The 24183-nt window shown below is 39.3% G+C and overlaps 2 protein-coding genes across 2 annotated transcripts; one reads left to right on the top strand and one right to left on the bottom strand.

Annotated features, from left to right (window-relative positions):
* Window positions 1-658: 658 nt before the first annotated feature.
* METTL5 (methyltransferase 5, N6-adenosine) lies at window positions 659-3185 on the top strand. The gene is made up of 7 exons (XM_053471789.1): window positions 659-771; window positions 1184-1298; window positions 1818-2002; window positions 2092-2174; window positions 2616-2667; window positions 2755-2804; window positions 3040-3185. Exons 1-7 carry the CDS (start codon window positions 672-674, stop codon window positions 3079-3081), a joined length of 627 nt encoding a protein of 208 aa, XP_053327764.1. The 5' UTR covers window positions 659-671; the 3' UTR covers window positions 3082-3185.
* Window positions 2863-8499, bottom strand: SSB (small RNA binding exonuclease protection factor La). Its single transcript, XM_053471786.1, has 12 exons — window positions 8387-8499; window positions 6848-6915; window positions 6377-6480; window positions 6123-6297; window positions 5589-5696; window positions 5380-5480; window positions 5122-5187; window positions 4913-4934; window positions 4331-4456; window positions 3968-4154; window positions 3605-3727; window positions 2863-3340 (listed from the first exon to the last, which is right to left on the bottom strand). The coding sequence occupies exons 2-12, from the start codon at window positions 6911-6913 to the stop codon at window positions 3180-3182; spliced, it is 1239 nt and encodes a 412-aa protein (XP_053327761.1). The 5' UTR covers window positions 6914-6915; window positions 8387-8499; the 3' UTR covers window positions 2863-3179.
* Between the last annotated feature and the right edge of the window lie 15684 nt (window positions 8500-24183).

The following is a 24183-nucleotide window of genomic DNA, read 5'->3' as shown; positions in this document are numbered from 1 at the left end:
ATGGGAGTTGCCCCCCGCAGCCGGGATCTCTGCTGTTCCGTGTATTGCAGTCAGGGCGCCTTCATAGCTGCTAGGTTCGAGCTGATCACAGGATGGTGCTGAATGTTGTAGTCGAGGTTCGGTTAGACGCGCAGCGCTCCCGACTTCATCAGACACCAGCGGCTCAGGGATGCTCCCAAACATCTGCCGGATACGTGCAGTGCTGTTTCCGAACGCTAGATGGCACCAGAGTAAAATTCCACTGAACAATTGTTGGTGATGGATTTTACTTTTTATCCGGAACTCGTGTCTCGCGAACTCATGCGGGGGACGCTATGGACTGACGGATCTACTTCCTTTTTGGATTATAGCTCACATGCTTAGGTAAACTGTGTTTGCAGGTGAGTGAGCTTGCGTGTATTAATGTTTACATTCTCTGCACTGTCCTTTTTATTATTTTATTACTATTTTATATATTATCTTCATTTACTTGAACTGGCATATCTGCATTAGCATTGCTGCTATGGAAATGTTGAACTCTTTCTGTATGTATATATATATATATATATATATATATATATATATATATATATACACACACACACACACACACATATATATTCTCGAATGTATAAGGATGTTGGAAATTATAATTAATATATCTCTCTCGTATGTCTAGCTTTAGCTGAAATATGAAGTTGAAAGAGCTGGAAGGTTGTTTACAGCAAGTTGACTCATTTGAAAATCCGAAGTTACTGTTAGAACAATACCCTACAAGGCCACATATAGCAGGTATCTTTTTGTTTTTAATTGCACTTGTTTGTGTCTATTTACAACATTAAAATAGCTTGTTACCTCTTCTCAGGATGAGGTTACGCAAAAACTTTTTTATTTTTAATTTGTGTTTACACCCTAATGTATGTATAATGTCATTTTATTAAGAGCTGATAGATTTACATAGAGCTTTACGGTGTAACAGCATGCTCAAAGTGTTGATGACCTCACAATCCATGTTAGGCAACCTACGTAGCTTCAGTCACATCAGTTAACAATGGAGCTTCCCTGATTTGAAACTGTTCCAAGATATTGACAGCGTATTCTTTATTCTAAAATGTAGGGAATCATACTCAACCGTCACGTTTGTGTCATGTGCTGCCAAGTTCTATGATCTGTCACAATATTTTTTTCCTTTGTGTCACTCCAGCATGTATGCTCTATACCATTCACAACACATTTGGCGATATTGAAGATAAAGTGGTAGCAGATCTTGGCTGCGGTTGTGGAGTTCTGAGCATTGGAGCAGCGATGTTGGGTGCTGGGTAAGGAAGGAGTGTGTGCCTTAAGAGTATATTAGAAGATTTATATTGCTCTATTTAACAAATTGCCTCTCCTAGTGTTTTCATAACGTTCTATGTTTGAGATAGTCTCAAGGTTATCTGGTACGTATGTAATAACCAAGGCTTGAGGTTCTACAGCGGGAACAAAGATGTTGTACTAGGTGTTACAAATGCCTCTTATCTAATCATGTGGCAAGCAGTAGACGGAGTCGGCAGCCAACTGCAACACGTCATCTTGTACTTGTGTCCAAAAGCGAGGAAACGGTGATATGGATATAAAGATAAAAATTGTACCATATCCAAAAACAAAAATCCATGTATATACATACATTTTAGGTTAGTGTATAGGAAAAAGTACCGATTAACTTTTTCTTGTAAATGCTTTGCATGTACAATCTTGTGTAAAGTGGTTGGTATATTATTACAAGCAATGCATATAACTCAGCTACAAAATAGAAGTTTCCAGGGGGTTTGTTGCTTGACATTTTTGTTTTCTTATAGGTTGTGCTTAGGATTTGATGTTGACCCGGATGCTTTGGAAATATTTAGGACAAATGCTGAAGAGTTTGAGCTGACAAATATTGACATGATTCAGTGTGATATCTGCTCACTTCCATCAGACAGTTTGGTAAAATCAGTTGACACCGTGATAATGAATCCTCCCTTTGGCACAAAGCACAATAAAGGTAAGACTAGCATGTGTAGAGCTGCAATTTCCTGTAGCTGACATCACTGGATTTGCTTATTCCTATCCCTCCCCATTTTTTATGTTTAGGTATGGACATGGTATTTCTAAGGACTGCACTGCAGATGGCAAGAACATCGGTATATTCACTGCATAAAACATCCACAAGGGAAGTAAGTCTGCATTTCTCTGGGTTAAGGGGGCACTCCAGCCATTAAATGCTCTTTAATAGGATGGTGCATAGTCCCTTGAAGTTTTCATGTGATCCATTTTTCAAATGAGAATCCTGTAAATGAAGCTTTCTCTTTCCCCATCTTTCAGTTGAATGCATGTCACTGCACATGATGTACTCCTTACAGGTCATGGCTGTACAGGACATTGTATGTTTAGACCCCATTGTACATGTTCTAAGTCTTATTGCTTTGAAAGGGAGCACTTTGTCACCAACAGCTCAAGCAGCCAGTTGGTTAAGGGACACACTCCAAATGATTTCAGTAGGCCTTTACCAACCTTGCTATTAAATATTGATAAGCACTTCCATAGCTCAACTTGAACATTTATAGTAGGCAGTTTAAAATGATGAATGGCTTTGCTTCATCATCACTGTTTTACAGCACATTATGAAAAAGGCAGCTGACTGGAAGGTGAAGATAGACGTACTAGCAGGCAAGTGTACAGAGTGTCTTAATCACCTCCCTGCGGGTCCTTAACTACAAGGTCCTCATTATGTTTTACCCCCCCCTTTTTCCACAGAGCTCAGATATGATCTACCAGCATCATACAAATTCCATAAAAAGAAATCTGTAAGTATAGTTATCAGACGTGTCTTATCACACATACACCACAAAAAGTCAGTACCTCAGAAGGAATTTTTTTTATTCAACATTTACATAACATGAACATTCTTGCTACTCAGCCTGGTAATGTTCTGTGGTCAGCAATAACTAAACCATAAATATAAAAGTCCAAGTTGGCAGATTAGCATAGTCATGCATTCAAGAAAGACAGTTAAAAAAAATATTCAACATTTCGTTGCAGGTCGATATTGAAGTGGACTTCATCAGATTCTCACTTAACTGACATCCTGTACCTGAAGACTTTAAAACATGATTTTTTTTTTATTTAAGTTTTTGCTATTTTTTCTATAAAAGAAGCAAATAAAACATTGCTTTAAGTGATTAGTGATCCCCAGCTTCTTCAGTTTTTGCTTGCTTTGGCAAGGGCTCCTCTGACACATTGTCTTCTAATGCTCTCTTCTTTGGACTTCCTGCAGCCTGAGAGCCATTCTTTTGCTCTGTAACATCTGTCTGGTCAGTTCCTTTTTGGTGAGAGTCTGTATCTAATGTTGGAAATTAAAATATGTCATGTATATAATCAATATTAGTATGTTTTTCTGTCCAGAGTACAGTCATGTAGGCTGTTTAAAGTGTTTTTGAAAGCTATAGTTTTTAACTCATTGTATAAGGGTTTTTAGATTGTAAAGCTTATGATTTGAGAGAAGGGGCAGACTTGTGCTAGGATCTGCTTCAGCCATTTGGATTTCCGATCTTTGATCTGCAGTTGGAATGGTGGACTTGCCTGTGCCAAGAGAAACACCACATACCTTCCATATCACCTTCATCACTGCTGTCAAATTTCTTCTTTTGGCCTTGGAACTGTATTTTCTTTTTAGGCGAATTGTCATTTCCACGGCCACCCCTTCCTTTCCCTTTGAATTTTCTACCACCTAATAAAAAAAAAAAAAAAAAAAAGTTTATAAAAACTGATGTAACTGGGCAACAGAACCACACGGCAACAGAACCACACGGCAACAGAACCACACGGCAACAGAACCACACGGCAACAGAACCACACGGCAACAGAACCACACGGCAACAGAACCACACGGCAACAGAACCACACGGCAACAGTGCAACCAGCAAACAATTTGCCCCACCATCAGTTCTTATGTGATCAAGACAGTTACCTTTGCCTTTCTTTTTGTTGTAACACTCTTGTTGGTCTTCTATAAGTTTCTTCAATGCTTTTTGTTCCACCTCCCCCTCAAGAAGCTCCCATTTTACATCCTTGTCCTTTAATTTCAAGCTGTCATTATTGGCTGCTTTGGCCTTTTCTAGTGCTTCTTTTGCTTTTTCTTTAAATAATATAATTCCCTGTAAAAAGAAAAACAATGCTTACAGCAAACATTCTTTAAAATGGTATCAAGCCACTTGCATACAGGTGCGGGTGAATGAAAGCCAGTCCTATTTGTAGGACAGGCAAGGTAGAATGCAGGAATAAAGGGACAAGCTAAGGGCTTAACAGCTCAAAATGTATGATTGGAGAATACCTCGTTTGCACCCCTGCTGAAGTCAATCCATTTAATTTCTCCATGGTTTTGAAACAAGGCAGTGAGATCTTCTCTAGAAGTCATGTTGTCAAGATCACCAGAGAATTTCAGTAAACATCCAGAGTTCTAGAAGGGAAAGAAGAGTGAACGCAAGGAACATACAACACATATTTTTGGCCAAATATACATATTTTGACATGTTGCTAGCTATTCTAGACCCCATACTTGGATTCTGAGGGCTTATTGCTTTTGGGAGGCTGCATCAAATTATCATTATATACGTACAGATGCCCATAGGTCACTTTAGGCCAAGGAGGATATACAGTTGTGTCTCCAATGTAACAGCTATTAATGATTCACTTAAGATTGATGCTATACAGTACGAGGCAGTAACCCCTCGATTTAGCAAGAATTTTTTTTATACATTATATTCTTGGGGTTGGTCACGTCCTACACACACCCCCATGTAATATTCATTCGCCATGTAATTGTACAGAACACTTAATTTTGGTTTAGTGACTTATTGCCGGCTGCACATACTATCACGCATCCAATGAAACACTTTTCTATTTCTTATCATACCCTTTCGGCTTCCTCTTGCTCTCTAAAAGGAAAAAAAAAAAAAAGAAAAACCTTTTAGTACTGGCTGGCATTTGAGATACATGCATTTTAAGATAAAGAAAATCCCCATTATGTTAATCCTACCCTACGGTTGACAGCGACCTCAGAGATGAGTATCGACAAGGTAAGTAATCTTACAGAACATTTGATGTCTGACAAAATACACTTACTGCTTTGCCTTTGCATCAGATTTATTTTGCTTCCGCTCATCATTCTTCTTCATGTAGTACTCATCCCTTTAAGGAAAGAAGAAATCACTCAGCCAGTGCTACATTGAAGGTAAGCGGCCCATCGTAGTCCAGGAGTCTACTGAATCCAATTAAGACGATGTAACCCCTCGCAACCTCAATTTCTTTCAGTAACCAGAAAAGTTGCATTTCATGCAAGACGGCATTAAGCGTTAACCGCATATGAACTGACGCGCTTACTTTGACAATATGATCATATCAGTGTCCTTATATTTTAAGTCTCTATTTTCCAGGAACTTCTTAGCAGATTCTTCAGAGTCAAACACTATAAAGATTGAGCCCTGAAAATAAAAATGTATAAAGTGAACTTTTCAGGGTCGTCCTATTCTTAAGCAAACTGTATGCAGAGAAAGAATGGCAGGTATATTCAGTGTTCATTTTTAACACACCTTAAAGGCTCTTTCCAGTGTTCTCCTCATCTGAATGGATTCAATTGAACTGTTGCTTTCGAGCCATTCCTTTATATCATCTAGCGTCGTGTCTACAGGAAATCCTTTCTGTTCAATAGAAGACCAAACCAAAACATCACTTGACACATTTTATTAAAGAATATATTGAGGTAGACGACTACCTTGTTCACATGTTCTCGATCAACAGCAAAGCTGAACTTGATTGACCCACGTCACAATATTTACACGTGTTTTAGTAAGACACTAAGCGTGTGCTCAAAGGACAAGTTATAATGCATGGACTCCGATGCATTTACAGTATCGTTGCTGAGGCTCTGTTCTTCTCTGGCCATCATGATAGAAATAATCAGTAAAAATCTTGCACACGCATGATCGGCTCCTGACATTCCAATCGACTTATTCTTTGGTTCCGCCAAAGAGGAGATTCTCCGTTTCTAGCTTTAATGCAAAATGTTAATGGATGAGGGGCTATAGCAGAACACCAAAGCGTGCTCCAGGAACCGAGAAACTTACAATATAAACGGTTCTTTTTTTAATCAGGTTTTTGTATTCTTCGGTGGCTTCGGGGATGGGATTGTCCAGCGACCTCCGGATCTTACAGTTATCCTCGTCAAGTTCTAGCAGGCCGGTCTTGGATTTCTTAAGTGCTCCAAAAATAGTGCTGAAATCAGTCGTCAGTTTGCTTAACCTGCAGCAATGAATAAACAGTCAGGTACTGAGCGCACGGGCAAAGTCGGGGCGGCGGGCGTTACACAGCAGATACTTGCCTGTTGAACGTTATCATAGTCTTAAGCGGCACCCAGCCATCATCCAAAGCTATTTGGTCTTTTAAAAATTTGTCCCGTGGAAGATTGTGGTCCCCAAAATAGAACTGCAAGAAGATATAGAGCATTATACAATGAATGAACATGGCGCTAGTACTGAAAAGAGGCGTCCGGCCGTTACCCAGCCCTGGGGGGTCTCCATTTGGTTAATTAATGGGCGCAGCTGTTAAGGATATGCTTTAAATGCTGTTTATCGTTATAGGTTTGGAGATTTAATCCTTGGAGGGTTAGCTGCGCTAGAATAGAGAATCACCCACCTCCATCAGACACGGAGGGTGAATACTCGGCCGCTTTACGTGATGACAGCTTGCGGCCAGCATGTTGGACCCTCGTCTTGGCCTTTCGGATCCAAGACTAGAGCCAACAACTAGGTGGCCGTTGTCAGTAACACGGACTCCGGATAAACAGACATACCTCGATTTGTTGGCAGATCTTTGTTTCCAGTGCAGACATTTGTTCTTTTTCTCCATTTTCGGCCATTTCTACAATTCAAAAAATATAATTGTGCTAAAATGCAGTCAGGTAGCACGGCAGAGCATCGCATCAATTCATTAAAGACAGCGTTGGATATTTCCACCCCGGTACGATTCTCCATCTCCACAGCAATGAAAGGTCCAACATAACACCAGCAGGGATTCAGTCTCAGTAATACACAATCAACTCAACAGGGGGCAGACATGCTGGTTACAGGGCATAACAATCCGACTCTATCCTGTCAGGATGTTAATGGCAAGTCACCGGTGTTCAATCCAGAAGTCAGCCAATAAATTATATACTATATATACATACGCAAGGGATCATATTACACTGCCTGGGTCCACAACTAAAAGATGTGTCCCATTTGAAGTGATGAACATGCCGGTTGACCGCACCGACCCGCTTTCATGGTATCGTTCCAGGTGCCATCGGCTCGAGTACCAATCGCAATGTTAGCGGGCAAAAAGTCCAGAGAGACAAACCGGGCACTCTGTATCTGCATACGCAGCGTGTTCTCACACACATTAGCATCTATTCGTGTATACCTATTTTGTGATGTGTCTGGGAGGATTTGTTACAGGTGATTACCAGATGAATTAGTTTACGCCGTTGCTTGGTTTTTATTAGGTGGTTAATTTATAGCGTTATAACGCTATTTGGTCATACAGCTTCTACCGAGAGGCTACCCAACAAACTATCTTACATCCTCAAGCTTCAGGTTATTTCTAAAGGTAGAGTTGAGTTGCAGCTCATTGACCTATCCATATGTTTATGTGCCAGCCCTGCATAATGTATAGTTAAAGCAGTCATGCTTCTCCAAGTCCTCAGAGCCATCGAGTTATGCCCCATACAGCCTCTTACCCCGAGAATCCCACCAGGGTTCACCCCGCAGGAAGGAAAGGAGTGACGGCAAATAAAGGGGTTTATGTCGGTTTGAATAGACCGGGTGGCTGCGGCTCCTCACACACAACAGGTCTATTCAAAGTAAATGCAGCGAGGGCACTACATGCATGATGTGCGATCAGACAGCCCACGAGACAACCTATTGTAAAGCAGGGGAGTCATGATGCACGGTGCGAAGACGGAGCTCTGATCGGGCGCAGATACTACAAAGAGAAGCCGGGACTCCAAGAACTTGTGAGAGACGATCCCCAGCGTAGCTGCAGCCCACGAGCGGCGGACCCGGTAAGCGCCAACCACTACTGCCAAAGTGTGCAAATAAACCAGCAAGATATTAATATCCTCCAATCAGATCACAGGATCCCCTACAAGATCACTAACCCCTTACTGGCCGGACACGCAGCTATTAACGCCTTGCGACTAGGGACAGCATGGCAAGTACATATGTGCCGGGCCTGCCGGACGTGTGCCCACGCGGTACACTCTAACCCGGCACCCCGGGCCTACACGGAATAGGCCGGCATGAGCAAACTCAGCGGGCAAAGACTAGCAGGCCTCAGGTGGGTCCCCGCTCACCTAAACAAGTCCCACGCGGTATATCGCCAACTCAGACAGCCGGATGCAGAGCACGGTACTTAGGGTGACGGCTTGATTTAAAGGCAGCGACACCTATGCCCCGCCCCTTCCCCGACATGCACCGCGGCGTGGCACCGAGCATGCGCTGTAGGAGGTGCCGCTTTATGGTGGGAATCGTGGGATGCGCTGTTATGAATGTGTATAGCTGGACTTTACGCCTTTACAGTACAATCAGCGTGGGTAAATCTGCCGGTCCTATGTAAATAAATGTTGACTGGGGGTAATGGGAGTTGGAGTGTAATAATAAATTAAACAGGCCTGTTCCGTTATACTGCTTACTAAACTACCAATTTTTCAAATATCCAAACGCTCTGCGGAATATAAGACTACCCTATAGGAAGAAACATTTACTAGTAAATATTAATTCACATGCAAACTATTTATTTATATTTAATAAAAAACTGTGAGGAAAATTCATTTCTTGTTTTAATTACATTTTGTTTGTCAACCGGCCCCCCAGACTTGCCACCAGGGCTTCTACAATGGCATCTCCTCAGCGACTGATCCCAATTGAAGGAGCTGAGGGTATCGTCCCTCCTCCCCAGCGGCTGACTGATGACCGGGGAGATGCGGCAGCCGGCCCATCTCCCAAGCGGAAGCAGGAGCACCAGGTAGGGGGTGCAGGCGGCATCACTCCCCATTTTCAATTAAATCGCGCAGCCCATATTCGTTTTTAAACTAAATTTTATTAAAAGATGGATTAATAGCTGGACATTTTAATTGGAGCTCAATTGCCAAAGCCGGTTGTTCTAAAAGCTACACCACAAACATTTCCCCTTCAGTTCTCTACAGGAGGAAAGTTAAGTAACTTTGTGAACCATCGTTCTTGTCCTCATCTGTGTCTTAATCAGAGGGGTACAGCTTTTCATAGAGAGTATAGTCAAAAGTTGTGTGGGAATTATCCATCCTCGTAAACCAATAAGCCATCAGAAGCATCAGTCCAGCCAGGATGCCTCCTCCAATGAACCCGATGAGGATACCATTTACCAGAGGCAAGACCCAAGCTGTTGGGCTTCGAGTATAGGGAGGAAGCTGCTCTCTTTCGACAATTAGTTCCCAGTCTTCTTCATCGAAGCTAGTCAAGTCTTTCTCTATGCGTGAAAGACCTTCTATGTCGTTATTATGAAGTATAAGTGGTGACTTTAAGTTTTTTGCAGATTCGTGATAACTTTCCACGTACTTCCTGAGCTCCAGAAGCTTGTCCTCATTCATGTTCCTCTCAAGTTCTCTGGCCATATCTGAGCGTCCCACCATATTCAAAGCAGATGAAATGTGATCCCAGTAAGCAGTCTCTCCTTGGGTCTCAATCCATTGCTTTAATGCCTCCTTGCACTGTTCTGTGGTCACAATCTCCCTGCGCCTGCGTCTGAGTCCCTTCTCTGGTTCAGACAGGGAATTGATAAGTTTGTTAAGATCTGCCTCAGGTCTCTTGATTCGTTGGTAGAAATCTTGACATTGACGCGGTGTAAGGAGTTGGGAGATGCACATGGCGAAATAAAGAAGGGTTCTAGAATGGTAATATAGAGAAGGGTTCTAGAATGGTAAAAATCCAGTAATTTCTTTTTAAATGACATTTTTACAGATATTGTAATTTTAACACCTTGTCTTCTTCCTCAACACCCCTCATATATCTGCAGACTATAGTTTTTAACCCTTTATAACTAATTTACAATCGTAATTTAATTTGCTTTTTACATCGCTAATTGTTAGCTGCCAAACAAATCAAATTGACCCCCATTTTCATTTAAATCGCGCAGCACATATTCGTTTTTAAACTAAACTTTATTGAAAGATGGAATAATAGCTGGACATTTTAATTGGAGCTCAATTGCCAAAGATTTGTTCTAAAAGCTACATCACAAACATTTCCCCTTCAGTTCTCTACAGGACGCCTCCTCCAATGAACCCGATGAGATTACCATTTACCAGAGGCAAGATCCAAGCTGTTGGGCTTCTAGTATAGGGAGGAAGCTGCTCTCTTTCAACAATTAGTTCCCAGTCTTCTTCATCGAAGCTAGTCAAGTCTTTCTCTATGCGTGAAAGTCCTTCTATGTCGTTATTATGAAGTATAAGTGGTGACTTTAAGTTTTTCGCAGATTCATGATAATTATCTACGTACTTCCTGAGCTCCAGAAGCTTGTCCTCATTCAAGTTCCTCTCAAGTTCTCTGGCCATATCTGAACGTCCAACCATAGACAAAGCAGATGAAATGTGATCCCAGTAAGCAGTCTCCCCTTGGGTCTCAATCCATTGCTTTAATGCCTCCTTACACTGTTCTGAGTTCATGATGTACCACAAATGAGACCAGGCAGGGTTGCTTTATGACATAACGGACAGGCTCTTAAAGGGCCTCGGCCACTGACTGAGGTCAATTGTTTTACGACACTAAATATTTCAACTCCGTTATAGTGTTTCCAATTAAATAAATACATTCACCTGTTTCTAGTGGTCCCAAGATTTAATTATCTCACTGTATTAACACCTGCTGTCCTGCTGGGAGGTTGTTTTACACATCTACAACCCTCTCAAAAAGTTAAACGTCTTCATACTACATCTAAATTTACATCTGCCGATGGTGATCATGTCCGCTTGACTGTCCGCTTGACATAATTAATGTTTTAAACCAGGGGGTACATCTTCCTACAAGATCTTAATTTAAAGAAAAAAAGGGGTCCGTTGAATGCACCAGGCTCGTCTTTTTAACCTTACAATTCAGCAGGACTGGAAAGAGACGCATGGAACACGGAATGTCCGTCTCTAGAATAAACGGATTCTAGAATGGTAATATAAATGAGTGTTCTTTTTCCTCAACAGCCCTCATATATCTGTAGACTTTAGTTTTTTAACCCTTTAAAACTCATTTACATTTATTTTTTGTAATTTTGTATTATTTTTAAACAACAACACAAATATTAAAGCAAAATGTATTTTAAGCCCCAGTCATTTAAACAGTAAATATACTGTAATATTTTTCCATCTTATACCGGTAATCAATCTGACTAATAATCTCAGACCAGTCCAGTAATTCCCACTTTCTCCATTATCTTGCCATACCTAGTTTAATAGGGAGGAGGATGTTTATTTTTGGGTTAAACTGGGCATTGATGAAATTTGGCAAATCAGAGTGAAAGAAGAAGCTTTGTGGAGAAATGCTCATTTTAATCTTAAACAAATCAGTAAGCAGGTCGTCATTTTCTCTTTTAGATCCTTGAGATATGTACAGTCCCACCGATATCATACGTCCCACTCATCGCCAACATGTTAAATGCCTGAATGCATGTAGTCTTGAGGGGACCATGTGTGTAGTATCTTATAAATGTAGGCAGTGCACTGGTTTCCTAGTATCGGCCCCTATACCATGTTACCTCAGGATAAGTCCTTCTTAAGTTTCTTTCCCATTTCTTTACTGACTTTTTTTATTATAGGTTGGTTCTTGATACAAGTCTGGTGCTGTAATGATAATTTATGAAATGATTAAGAGGAGAATAGGACCCTATGAGGTTCTGTCTAAAAAAACGTCCTCAACCTCATGTATGTAAATTGTTCGTCGGGGGCAAGCCAAATCTAAATGTTATTTCTGGAAAGGACAGTATTGTGTTAAGGGAAATAAAGTGTTGATTCAGTTTGATTCAATATTTTTAATGTATACTTGTAAAACTTCGATAGGAGTTGATAAAATGGTTCCTTTCAGAGCAGAGAAAATCTTTTTCATTTTCTGCATGATACACAAATTATTAGATATATCCAATATTGGAGTTCCTTTTAAAATCCCAGCCCAAAATCATGCATGTGATATGAATTTAAAATAGATCTGGGAACCCTAAGCCGACTTGATTTAATTTAATTTTCAGGGTGACTTTAGCTATCTTTGGGTTCCTAGATTCCCAGTCATAGGCTGGGAGCAACTTGCTCAGTTGATTTAGTACCTTGTACTACAGGGGAGTTGTTTTAAATAAGTAATAATAATACATTTTGGGGACTACGTAAGCCTGTGGTGCTTATTCATCAGTACCATGAGATCTCAAGCCCTTTACACTTCTGCAGCTGGTGTCTAAGATCAGTAATCCGATTCAAGTAATTTAGCGTTATCATCTGTTTTAACTTGAACAATATTTTAACTCCCAGGTAAATTATCAGCTTGTTAGACTAGTCAAAATGATAAGTTGCCTTCAAGAAATCATAACGATTACATGATACCCCTTATATCTCATCAGAGAGTCTAATGAGTGCTACTAGTGGTTCAATCGATAGGGCATAAAGAATTATTGCTAATGTGTAGCCTTGTCTCATTCTGTTTTTAAGGAAGGGGCCACTACTTTGGCTTTGGGAGATACATTTCTAGCGAGATGCATCAAGCATCCATCTGCCCAATACTGACGTCAGATCCACTATGTCACCAATTGCAGACCAATCTCATTGGTTAACGTGGATGTTAAAATGTTATCCAAAATACTGGATGAGATACTAAAGCAGGTATTAACTGACTTGACACTCTCCTCAGGGGAGGACAATACTCTTAAGGTAATTAATCTTATTGCTAACATCCAACGTAATAGGACCCCTTGCTTTAGTCTTATTATCCAATATATTTAATATTTCTTTATGTTTAGGATCCTTTGTCCCATCTAATCTGGGATGCAAAAGAAATGCCCTCAGTCTTAAATATGTGAAGATTTATTTGGGGAACAGAATAAATCTTCTCTGAAGTTGGACAAATGTCATAACCCTCTTGCCTTCCATCAAATCATTCAGGTCCATGTTATACTGGATGGCCCATCTTTTTAAAGAAAAATCCTCGAAGTTACACACTGAGATCCTAACTGAGCAAGTTCCCGGTACCTTGTCTGAAATCCCCCTCCATGCTACCAAAATATTTCTGACAAGGGATATATCAACTTTTTGAGGAGATCATCATATCTTGGCCGGTTCAACCACAATACCAGTGCCAAATCATCCTTACTCGGAATTTGACATTCCAATCTATTCCAATCTGTTGTTTGCTGGGTCTTGCCATTTATACGCATGAAATAGATTAGTAGCATCATAATATCTATAATACCAAGGCCCCCTTTTTTAGAGCTTCTGGTTAGAAGGGATTTATTAATCCTAGGCTTCTTTCTCCCCAAGATATAAGACAGGAAAAGTTTTTCTACTTCCATTAACCTAGATCTGGGAAGGGCCAGCGGAATTTTAAATTGATAAGACCACTTTGGATGGATATATGATTTTATAACGTTGGCCATGCCCAGCCAAGATATTTCCATTTTTTTCCATTCCCCCAATAATTTATCTTTAGTCTCTTTATATATAGGGTATACAAATTTCCTGTCATTATATCCTTGACTGTTGGAATTATTTTAACACCTAAGTAGGTAAAGCCCTTATTGTCCTAGTCAAAAGGGTATTTCTGGGTCAACCCCTTACCCGTATCATCATCTATATTTACCATCATGGCCTGAGATTTACCAACATTCCGTTTTTATTTGGACAATTTGCTAAAGCTTAAGAGAGGTTTTCTGCATCAAAGACCCGATGGACTTGATCTTACAATGTCAAAATGATGTTGGCAGCATAGAGACATATTTTGGATTCAAAATCTCCCGTTTTCCCCTAATTTAATTATTGTCTCTGATCCTGTCTGCCAGGGGTTCCAGAGTTAAGATATACAGGCATGGACGACAATGGGCACCCCTGCCGAATGCCATTGCCTATTTTAAACCAGTCAGCCTCAATTCCAGGTCCAGCAGTTTTCGCCATGGGGCAAGAAAAAGAGCCATGATAGCGTTTTTTACAGGGCCCTGAAATCCAAATCTGTCCAGCATTTGGCTCAGGAATCCCCAGCTGACCCTGTCAAACGCCTCCTCGGCCAGCAGGTAATCACCTCTCTTTGATGCTAAATCCAGGATGTTAATCAACCTATGGGTATTGTTGCAGGGAAAGCGATTCTGGACAAACCCCATCTGGTCATCATGGACCAGCTTAGGTATGACCTGTTGCATGCCATTAGCAATCGTAGCAGAATATATTTTATTATAAAAATTAGCCGGGTAGCCGGGTTTGTAGTATCTTTGTCTGTTTTTGGTATTGGGGTTATGGTCGCTTATAACATTTCCATAGGTATTACTCCAGTATCCCTTAAGTTGTTAAATACATCAGTCATCTGACTCAGTAGCCAAAATGTATTTTATAAAAAAAACATTAGAATAACCAATTTCAGCTGATCAATCACTAGGGAAATCTCAGATTCAGATCTCAGAAAGTTAAACGAGTTCATGGTACATCTAAATTTACATCTGCAGATGGGGATCACGTCTTTTTCTTTGATTTTATTATTCAAAAAACAATATATTATAATAATAATAATATCTGCCTCTAGATTGTGCAAACTTTTTTTATTAATGCATCCATTTTTATTATAACTGCTCAGAAAAACTAAATTATCCAGCAGCTGAGATCCGTGATGTTAATATGTATATGGAGGCCACGTAGTTAATGTTTTAAACCGGGGGTACATCTTCCTACAAGATCTTAATTTAAAGAAAAAAGGGGTCCGTTGAATGCACCAGGCTCATCTTTTTAACGTTACAATTCTGCAGGACCGAAACGAGACATGGTACATGGAATGCCCGTCTCCAGAATAAAGGCAGGTTCTAGAGCAGTGAAATAAAGAAGGGTTCTAGAATGGTAATATAGAGAAGGGTTCTAGAATGGTAAAAATCCAGTAATTTCTTTTTAAATGACATTTTTACAGATATTGTAATTTTAACACCTTGTCTTCTTCCTCAACACTCCTCATATATCTGCAGACTATAGTTTTTAACCCTTTATAACTCATTTACAATCATAATTTAATTTGCTTTTTACATCGCTAATTGTTAGCTGCCAAACAAATCAAATTGACCCCCATTTTCATTTAAATTGCGCAGCCCATATTCGTTTTTAAACTAAACTTTATTGAAAGATGGAATAATAGCTAGACATTTTAATTGGAGCTCAATTGCCAAAGATTTGTTCTAAAAGCTACATCACAAACATTTCCCCTTCAGTTCTCTACAGGATGCCTCCTCCAATGAACCCGATGAGGATACCATTTACCAGAGGCAAGATCCAAGCTGTTGGGCTTCTAGTATAGGGAGGAAGCTGCTCTCTTTCAACAATTAGTTCCCAGTCTTCTTCATCGAAGCTAGTCAAGTCTTTCTCTATGCGTGAAAGTCCTTCTATGTCGTTATTATGAAGTATAAGTGGTGACTTTAAGTTTTTCGCAGATTCATGATAATTATCTACGTACTTCCTGAGCTCCAGAAGCTTGTCCTCATTCAAGTTCCTCTCAAGTTCTCTGGCCATATCTGAGCGTCCCACCATAGACAAAGCAGATGAAATGTGATCCCAGTAAGCAGTCTCCCCTTGGGTCTCAATCCATTGCTTTAATGCCTCCTTACACTGTTCTGAGGTCACGATGTACCACAAATGAGACCAGGCAGGGTTGCTTTATGACATAACGGACAGGCTCTTAAAGGGCCTCGGCCACTGACTGAGGTCAATTGTTTTACGACACTAAATATTTCAACTCCGTTATAGTGCTTTCAATTAAATAAATACATTTTCCTGTTTCTAGTGGTCCCGAGATTTAATTATCTCACTGTATTAACACCTGCTGTCCTGCTGGGAGGTTGTTTTACACATCTACAACCCTCTCAAAAAGTTAAACGTCTTCATACTACATCTAAATTTACATCTGCCGATGGTGATCATGTCCGCTTGACTGTCCGCTTGACATAATTAATGTTTTAAACCAGGGGGTACATCTTCCTACAAGATCTTAATTTAAAGAAAAAAGGGAGTCCGTTGAATGCACCAGGCTCATCTTTTTAACCTTACAATTCAGCAGGACTGGAAAGAGACGCATGGAACACGGAATTTCCGTCTCTAGAATAAACGGATTTTAGAATGGTAATATAAATGAGTGTTCTTTTTCCTCAACAGCCCTCATATATCTGTAGACTTTAGTTTTTTAACCCTTTAAAACTCATTTACATTTATTTTTTGTAATTTTGTATTATTTTTAAACAACAACACAAATATTAAAGCAAAATGTATTTTAAGCCCCAGTCATTTAAACAGTAAATATACTGTAATATTTTTCCATTTTATACCGGTAATCAATCTGACTAATAATCTCAGACCAGTCCAGTAATTCCCACTTTCTCCATTATCTTGCCATACCTAGTTTAATAGGGAGGAGGATGTTTATTTTTGGGTTAAACTGGGCATTGATGAAATTTGGCAAATCAGAGTGAAAGAAGAAGCTTTGTGGAGAATTGCTCATTTTAATCTTAAACAAATCAGTAAGCAGGTCGTCATTTTCTCTTTTAGATCCTTGAGATATGTTCAGTCCCACCGATATCATACGTCCCACTCATCGCCAACATGTTAAATGCCTGAATGCATGTAGTCTTGAGGGGACCATGTGTGTAGTATCTTATAAATTTAGGCAGTGCACTGGTTTCCTAGTATCGGCCCCTATACCATGTTACCTCAGGATAAGTCCTTCTTAAGTTTCTTTCCCATTTCTTTACTGACTTTTTTTATTATAGGTTGGTTCTTGATACAAGTCTGGTGCTGTAATGATAATTTATGAAATGATTAAGAGGAGAATAGGACCCTATGAGGTTCTGTCTAAAAAACGTCCTCAACCTCATGTATGTAAATTGTTCGTCGGGGGCAAGCCAAATCTAAATGTTATTTCTGGAAAGGACAGTATTGTGTTAAGGGAAATAAAGTGTTGATTCAGTTTCATTCAATATTTTTAATGTATACTTGTAAAACTTCGATAGGAGTTGATAAAATGGTTCCTTTCGGAGCAGAGAAAATCTTTTTAATTTTCTGCATGATACACAAATTATTAGATATAAATAATATTGTTCCTTTTAAAATCCCAATCCAAAAGCATGCATGTGGTATGAATTTAAAATAGATCTGGGAACCCTAAGCCAACTTGATTTAATTTAATTTTCAGGGTGACTTTAGTTATCTTTGGGTTCCTAGATTCCCAGTCATAGGCTGGGAGCAACTTGCTCAGTTGATATAGTACCTTGTACTACAGGGGAGTTGTTTTAAATAAGTAATAATAATACATTTTGGGGACTATGTAAGCCTGTGGTGCTTATTCATCAGTACCATGAGATCTCAAGCCCTTTACACTTCTGCAGCTGGTGTCTAAAATCAGTAATCAGATTCAAGTAATTTAGCATTATCATCTGTTTTAACTTGAACAATATTTTAACTCCCAGGTAAATGATCAGCTTGTTAGACTAGTCAAAATGATAAGTTGGCTTCAAGAAATCATAACGATTACATGATACTCCTTATATCTCATCAGAGAGTCTAATGAGTGCTACTAGGGGTTCAATCGATAGGGCATGAAGAATAAGTGCTAATGTGTAGCCTTGTCTCATTCTGTTTTTAAGGAAGGGGCCACTACTTTGGCTTTGGGAGATACGTTTCTAGTGAGATGCATCAAGCATCCATCTGCCCAATACTGACATCAGATCCACTATGTCACCAATTGCAGACCAATCTCATTGGTTAACGTGGATGTTAAAATGTTATCCAAAATACTGGATGAGATACAAAAGCAGGTATTAACTGACTTGACACTCTCCTCAGGGGAGGACAATACTCTTAAGGTAATTAATCTTATTGCTAACATCCAACGTAATAGGACCCCTTGCTTTAGTCTTATTATCCAATAGATTTAATATTTCTTTACATTTAGGATCATTTGTCCCATCTAATCTGGGATGCAAAAGAAATGCCCTCAGTCTTAAATATGTGAAGATTTATTTGGGGAACAGAATAAATCTTATCCGAAGTTGGACAAATGTCATAACCCTCTTGCCTTCCATCAAATCATTCAGGTCCATGTTATACTGGATGGCCCATCTTTTAAAGGAAAAATCCTCAAAGTTACACACTGAGATCCTAACTGAGCAAGTTCCCGGTACTTTGTCTGAAATCCCCCTCCATGCTACCAAAATATTTCTGACAAGGGATATATCAACTTTTTGAGGAGATCATCATATCTTGGCCGGTTCAACCACAATACCAGTGCCAAATCATCCTTACTCGGAATTTGACATTCCAATCTATTCCAATCTATTGTTTGCTGGGTCTTGCCATTTATACGCATGAAATAGATTAGTAGCATCATAATATCTATAATACCAAGGTCCCCTTTTTTAGAGCTTCTGGTTAGAAGGGATTTATTAATCCTAGGCTTCTTTCTCCCCAAGATATAAGACAGGAAAAGTTTTTGTACTTCCATTAACCTAGATCTGGGAAGGGCCAGTGGAAGCATTTTAAATTGATAAGACCACTTTGGATGAATATATGATTTTATAACGTTGGCCATGCCCAGCCAAGATATTTCCATTTTTTTCCATTCCCCCAATAATTTATCTTTAGTCTCTTTATATATAGGGTATCCAAATTTCCTGTCATTATATCCTTGACTGTTGGAATTATTTTAACACCTAAGTAGGTAAAGCCCTTATTGTCCTAGTCAAAAGGGTATTTCTGGGTCAACCTCTTACCCGTATCATCATCTATATTTACCATCATGGCCTGAGATTTACCAACATTCCGCTTATAATTGGACAATTTGCTAAAGCTTAAGAGAGGTTTTCTGCATCAAAGACCCGATGGACTTGATCTTACAATGTCAAAATGATGTTGGCAGCATAGAGACATATTTTGGATTCAAAATCTCCCATTTTCCTCTATTCCCCTAATTTAATTATTGTCTCTGATCCTGTCTGCCAGGGGTTCCAGAGTTAAGATATACAGGCATGGACAACAACGGGCACCCCTGCCGAATGCCATTGCCTATTTTAAACCAGTCAGTCTCAATTCCAGGTCCAGCAGTTTTCGCCATGGGGCAATAAAAAGAGCCATGATAGCGTTTTTTACAGGGCCCTGAAATCCAAATCTGTCCAGCATTTGGCTCAGGAATCCCCAGCTGACCATGTCAAACGCCTCCTCGGCCAGCAGGTAATCACCTCTCTTTGATGCTAAATCCAGGATGTTAATCAACCTATGGGTATTGTTGCAGGGAAAGCGATTCTGGACAAACCCCATCTGGTCATCATGGACCAGCTTAGGTATGACCTGTTGCATGCCATTAGCAATCGTAGCAGAATATATTTTATTATAAAAATTAGCCGGGTAGCCGGGTTTGTAGTATCTTTGTCTGTTTTTGGTATTGGGGTTATGGTCGCTTATAACATTTCCATAGGTATTACTCCAGTATCCCTTAAGTTGTTAAATACATCAGTCATCTGACTCAGTAGCCAAAATGTATTTTATAAAAAAAACATTAGAATAACCAATTTCAGCTGATCAATCACTAGGGAAATCTCAGATTCAGATCTCAGAAAGTTAAACGTGTTCATGGTACATCTAAATTTACAGCTGCAGATGGGGATCACGTCTTTTTCTTTGATTTTATTATTCAAAAAACAATATATTATAATAATAATATCTGCCGCTAGATTGTGCAAACTTTTTTATTAATGCATCCATTTTTATTATAACTGCTCAGAAAAACTAAATTATCCAGCAGCTGAGATCCGTGATGTTAATATGTATATGTTTTAAACCGGGGGTACATCTTCCTACAAGATCTTAATTTGAAGAAAAAAGGGGTCAGTTGAATGCACCAGGCTCATCTTTTTAACGTTACAATTCTGCAGGACCGAAACGAGACAGTAATACATGGAACATGGAATGCCCGTCTTCAGAATAAAGGCAGGTTCTAGAGCAGTGAAATAAAGAAGGGTTCTAGAATGGTAATATAGAGAAGGGTTCTAGAATGGTAAAAATCCAGTAATTTCTTTTTAAATGACATTTTTACAGATATTGTAATTTTAACACCTTGTCTTCTTCCTCAACACCCCTCATATATCTGCAGACTATAGTTTTTAACCCTTTATAACTCATTTACAATCGTAATTTAATTTGCTTTTTACATCGCTAATTGTTAGCTGCCAAACAAATCAAATTGACCCCCATTTTAATTTAAATTGCGCAGCCCATATTCGTTTTTAAACTAAACTTTATTGAAAGATGGAATAATAGCTGGACATTTTAATTGGAGCTCAATTGCCAAAGATTTGTTCTAAAAGCTACGTCACAAACATTTCCCCTTCAGTTCTCTACAGGATGCCTCCTCCAATGAACACGATGAGGATACCATTTACCAGAGGCAAGATCCAAGCTGTTGGGCTTCGAGTATAGGGAGGAAGCTGCTCTCTTTCAACAATTAGTTCCCAGTCTTCTTCATTGAAGCTAGTCAAGTCTTTCTCTATGCGTGAAAGTCCTTCTATGTCGTTATTATGAAGTATAAGTGGTGACTTTAAGTTTTTCGCAGATTCATGATAACTATCTACGTACTTCCTGAGCTCCAGAAGCTTGTCCTCATTCAAGTTCCTCTCAAGTTCTCTGGCCATATCTGAGCTTCCCACCATAGACAAAGCAGATGAAATGTGATCCCAGTAAGCAGTCTCCCCTTGGGTCTCAATCCATTGCTTTAATGCCGCCTTACACTGTTCTGAGGTCACGATGTACCACAAATGAAACCAGGCAGGGTTGCTTTATGACATAACGGACAGGCTCTTAAAGGGCCTCGGCCACTGACTGAGGTCAATTGTTTTACGACACTAAATATTTCAACTCCGTTATGGTGCTTCCAATTAAATAAATACATTTACCTGTTTCTAGTGGTCCCGAGATTTAATTATCTCACTGTATTAACACCTGCTGTCCTGCTGGGAGGTTGTTTTACACATCTACAACCCTCTCAAAAAGTTAAACGTCTTCATACTACATCTAAATTTACATCTGCCGATGGGGATCATGTCCGCTTGACTGTCCGCTTGACATAATTAATGTTTTAAACCAGGGGGTACATCTTCCTACAAGATCTTAATTTAAAGAAAAAAAGGGGGTCCGTTGAATGCTCCAGGCTCATCTTTTTAACCTTACAATTCAGCAGGACTGGAAAGAGACGCATGGAACACGGAATGTCCGTCTCTAGAATAAACGGATTCTAGAATGGTAATATAAATGAATGTTCTTTTTCCTCAACAGCCCTCATATATCTGTAGACTTTAGTTTTTTAACCCTTTATAACTCATTTATATTTATTTTTTTGAATTTTGTATTATTTTTAAACAACAACACAAATATTAAAGCAAAATGTATTTTAAGCCCCAGTCATTTAAACAGTAAATATACTGTAATATTTTTCCATCTTATACCGGTAATCAATCTGAATAATAATCTCAGACCAGTCCAGTAATTCCCACTTTCTCCATTATCTTGCCATACCTAGTTTAATAGGGAGGAGGATGTTTATTTTTGGGTTAAACTGTGTTGATTCAGTTTCATTCAATATTTTTAATGTATACTTGTAAAACTTCGATAGGAGTTGATAAAATGGTTCCTTTCGGAGCAGAGAAAATCTTTTAAATTTTCTGCATGATACACAAATTATTAGATATAACCAATATTGGAGTTCCTTTTAATTTCCCAGCCCAAAATAATACGTGATATGAATTTAAAATAGATCTGGGCACCCTAAGCCGACTTGATTTAATTTAATTTTCAGGGTGACTTTAGCTATCTTTGGGTTCCTAAATTCCCAGTCATAGGCTGGGAGCAACTTGCTCAGTTGATATAGTACCTTGTACTACAGGGCAGTTGTTTTAAATAAGTAATAATAATACATTTTGGGGACTATGTAAGCCTGTGGTGTTTATTCATCAGTACCATGAGATCTCAAGCCCTTTACACTTCTGCAGCTGGTGTCGAAGATCAGTAATCAGATTCAAGTAATTTAGTGTTTTCATCTGTTTTAACTTGAACAATATTTTAACTCCCAGGTAAATGATCAGCTTGTTAGACTAGTCAAAATGATAAGTTGCCTTCAAGAAATCATAACGATTACATGATACCCCTTATATCTCATCAGAGAGTCTAATGAGTGCTACTAGGGGTTCAATCGATAGGGCATAAAGAATAAGTGCTAATGTGTAGCCTTGTCTCATTCTGTTTTTAAGGAAGGGGCCACTACTTTGGCTTTGGGAGATACGTTTCTAGTGAGATGCATCAAGCATCCATCTGCCCAATACTGACGTCAGATCCACTATGTCACCAATTGCAGACCAATCTCATTGGTTAACGTGGATGTTAAAATGTTATCCAAAATACTGGATGAGATACTAAAGCAGGTATTAACTGACTTGACACTCTGCTCAGGGGAGGACAATACTCTTAAGGTAATTAATCTTATTGCTAACATCCAACATAATAGGACCCCTTGCTTTAGTCTTATTATCCAATAGATTTAATATTTCTTTACGTTTAAGATCCTTTGTCCCATCTAATCTGGGATGCAAAAGAAATGCCCTCAGTCTTAAATATGTGAAGATTTATTTGGGGAACAGAATAAATCTTATCTGAAGTTGGACAAATGTCATAACCCTCTTGCCTTCCATCAAATCATTCAGGTCCATGTTATACTGGATGGCCCATCTTTTTAAAGAAAAATCCTCGAAGTTACACACTGAGATCCTACCTGAGCAAGTTCCCGGTACCTTGTCTGAAATCCCCCTCCATGCTACCAAAATATTTCTGACAAGGGATATATCAACTTTTTGAGGAGATCATCATATCTTGGCCGGTTCAACCACAATACCAGTGCCAAATCATCCTTACTCGGAATTTGACATTCCAATCTATTCCAATCTGATGTTTGCTGGGTCTTGCCATTTATATGCATGAAATAGATTAGTAGCATCATAATATCTATAATACCAAGGCCCCCTTTTTTAGAGCTTCTGGTTAGAAGGGATTTATTAATCCTAGGCTTCTTTCTCCCCAAGATATAAGACAGGAAAAGTTTTTCTACTTCCATTAACCTAGATCTGGGAAGGGCCAACGGAAGCATTTTAAATTGATAAGACCACTTTGGATGGATATATGATTTTATAACGTTGGCCATGCCCAGCCAAGATATTTCCATTTTTTTCCATTCCCCCAATAATTTATCTTTAGTCTCTTTATATATAGGGTATACAAATTTCCTGTCATTATATCCTTGACTGTTGGAATTATTTTAACACCTAAGTAGGTAAAGCCCTTATTGTCCTAGTCAAAAGGGTATTTCTGGGTCAACCTCTTACCCGTATCATCATCTATATTTACCATCATGGCCTGAGATTTACCAACATTCCGGTTATAATTGGACAATTTGCTAAAGGTTAAGAGAGGTTTTCTGCATCAAAGACCCGATAGACTTGATCTTACAATGTCAAAATGATGTTGGCAGCATAGAGACATATTTTGGATTCAAAATCTCCCATTTTTCCCTATTCCCCTAATTTAATTATTGTCTCTGATCCTATCTGCCAGGGGTTCCAGAGTTAAGATATACAGGCATGGACGACAATGGGCACCCCTGCCGAATGCCATTGCCTATTTTAAACCAGTCAGCCTCAATTCCAGGTCCAGCAGTTTTCGCCATGGGGCAAGAAAAAGAGCCTGTCACGGTCTGCCCAGGCTGCGGAGCTGCATATCTGTCCTGCTGTAGTTTCTCTGCTTTGATCCATTCCTGGATTTCCTTTTGCTTTGTTCTATTTTCCATTCCTTGTTTCTGCTCCGGCTCTTTGCTTCAGCTC

The sequence above is a fragment of the Spea bombifrons genome, chromosome 7 (genome assembly GCF_027358695.1).
Source record: "Spea bombifrons isolate aSpeBom1 chromosome 7, aSpeBom1.2.pri, whole genome shotgun sequence".
Taxonomy (NCBI): Eukaryota; Metazoa; Chordata; class Amphibia; order Anura; family Pelobatidae; genus Spea; species Spea bombifrons.
The sequence above is the reverse complement of the archived record's forward strand: the minus strand, read 5'-3'. Positions and strand labels throughout refer to the sequence as shown.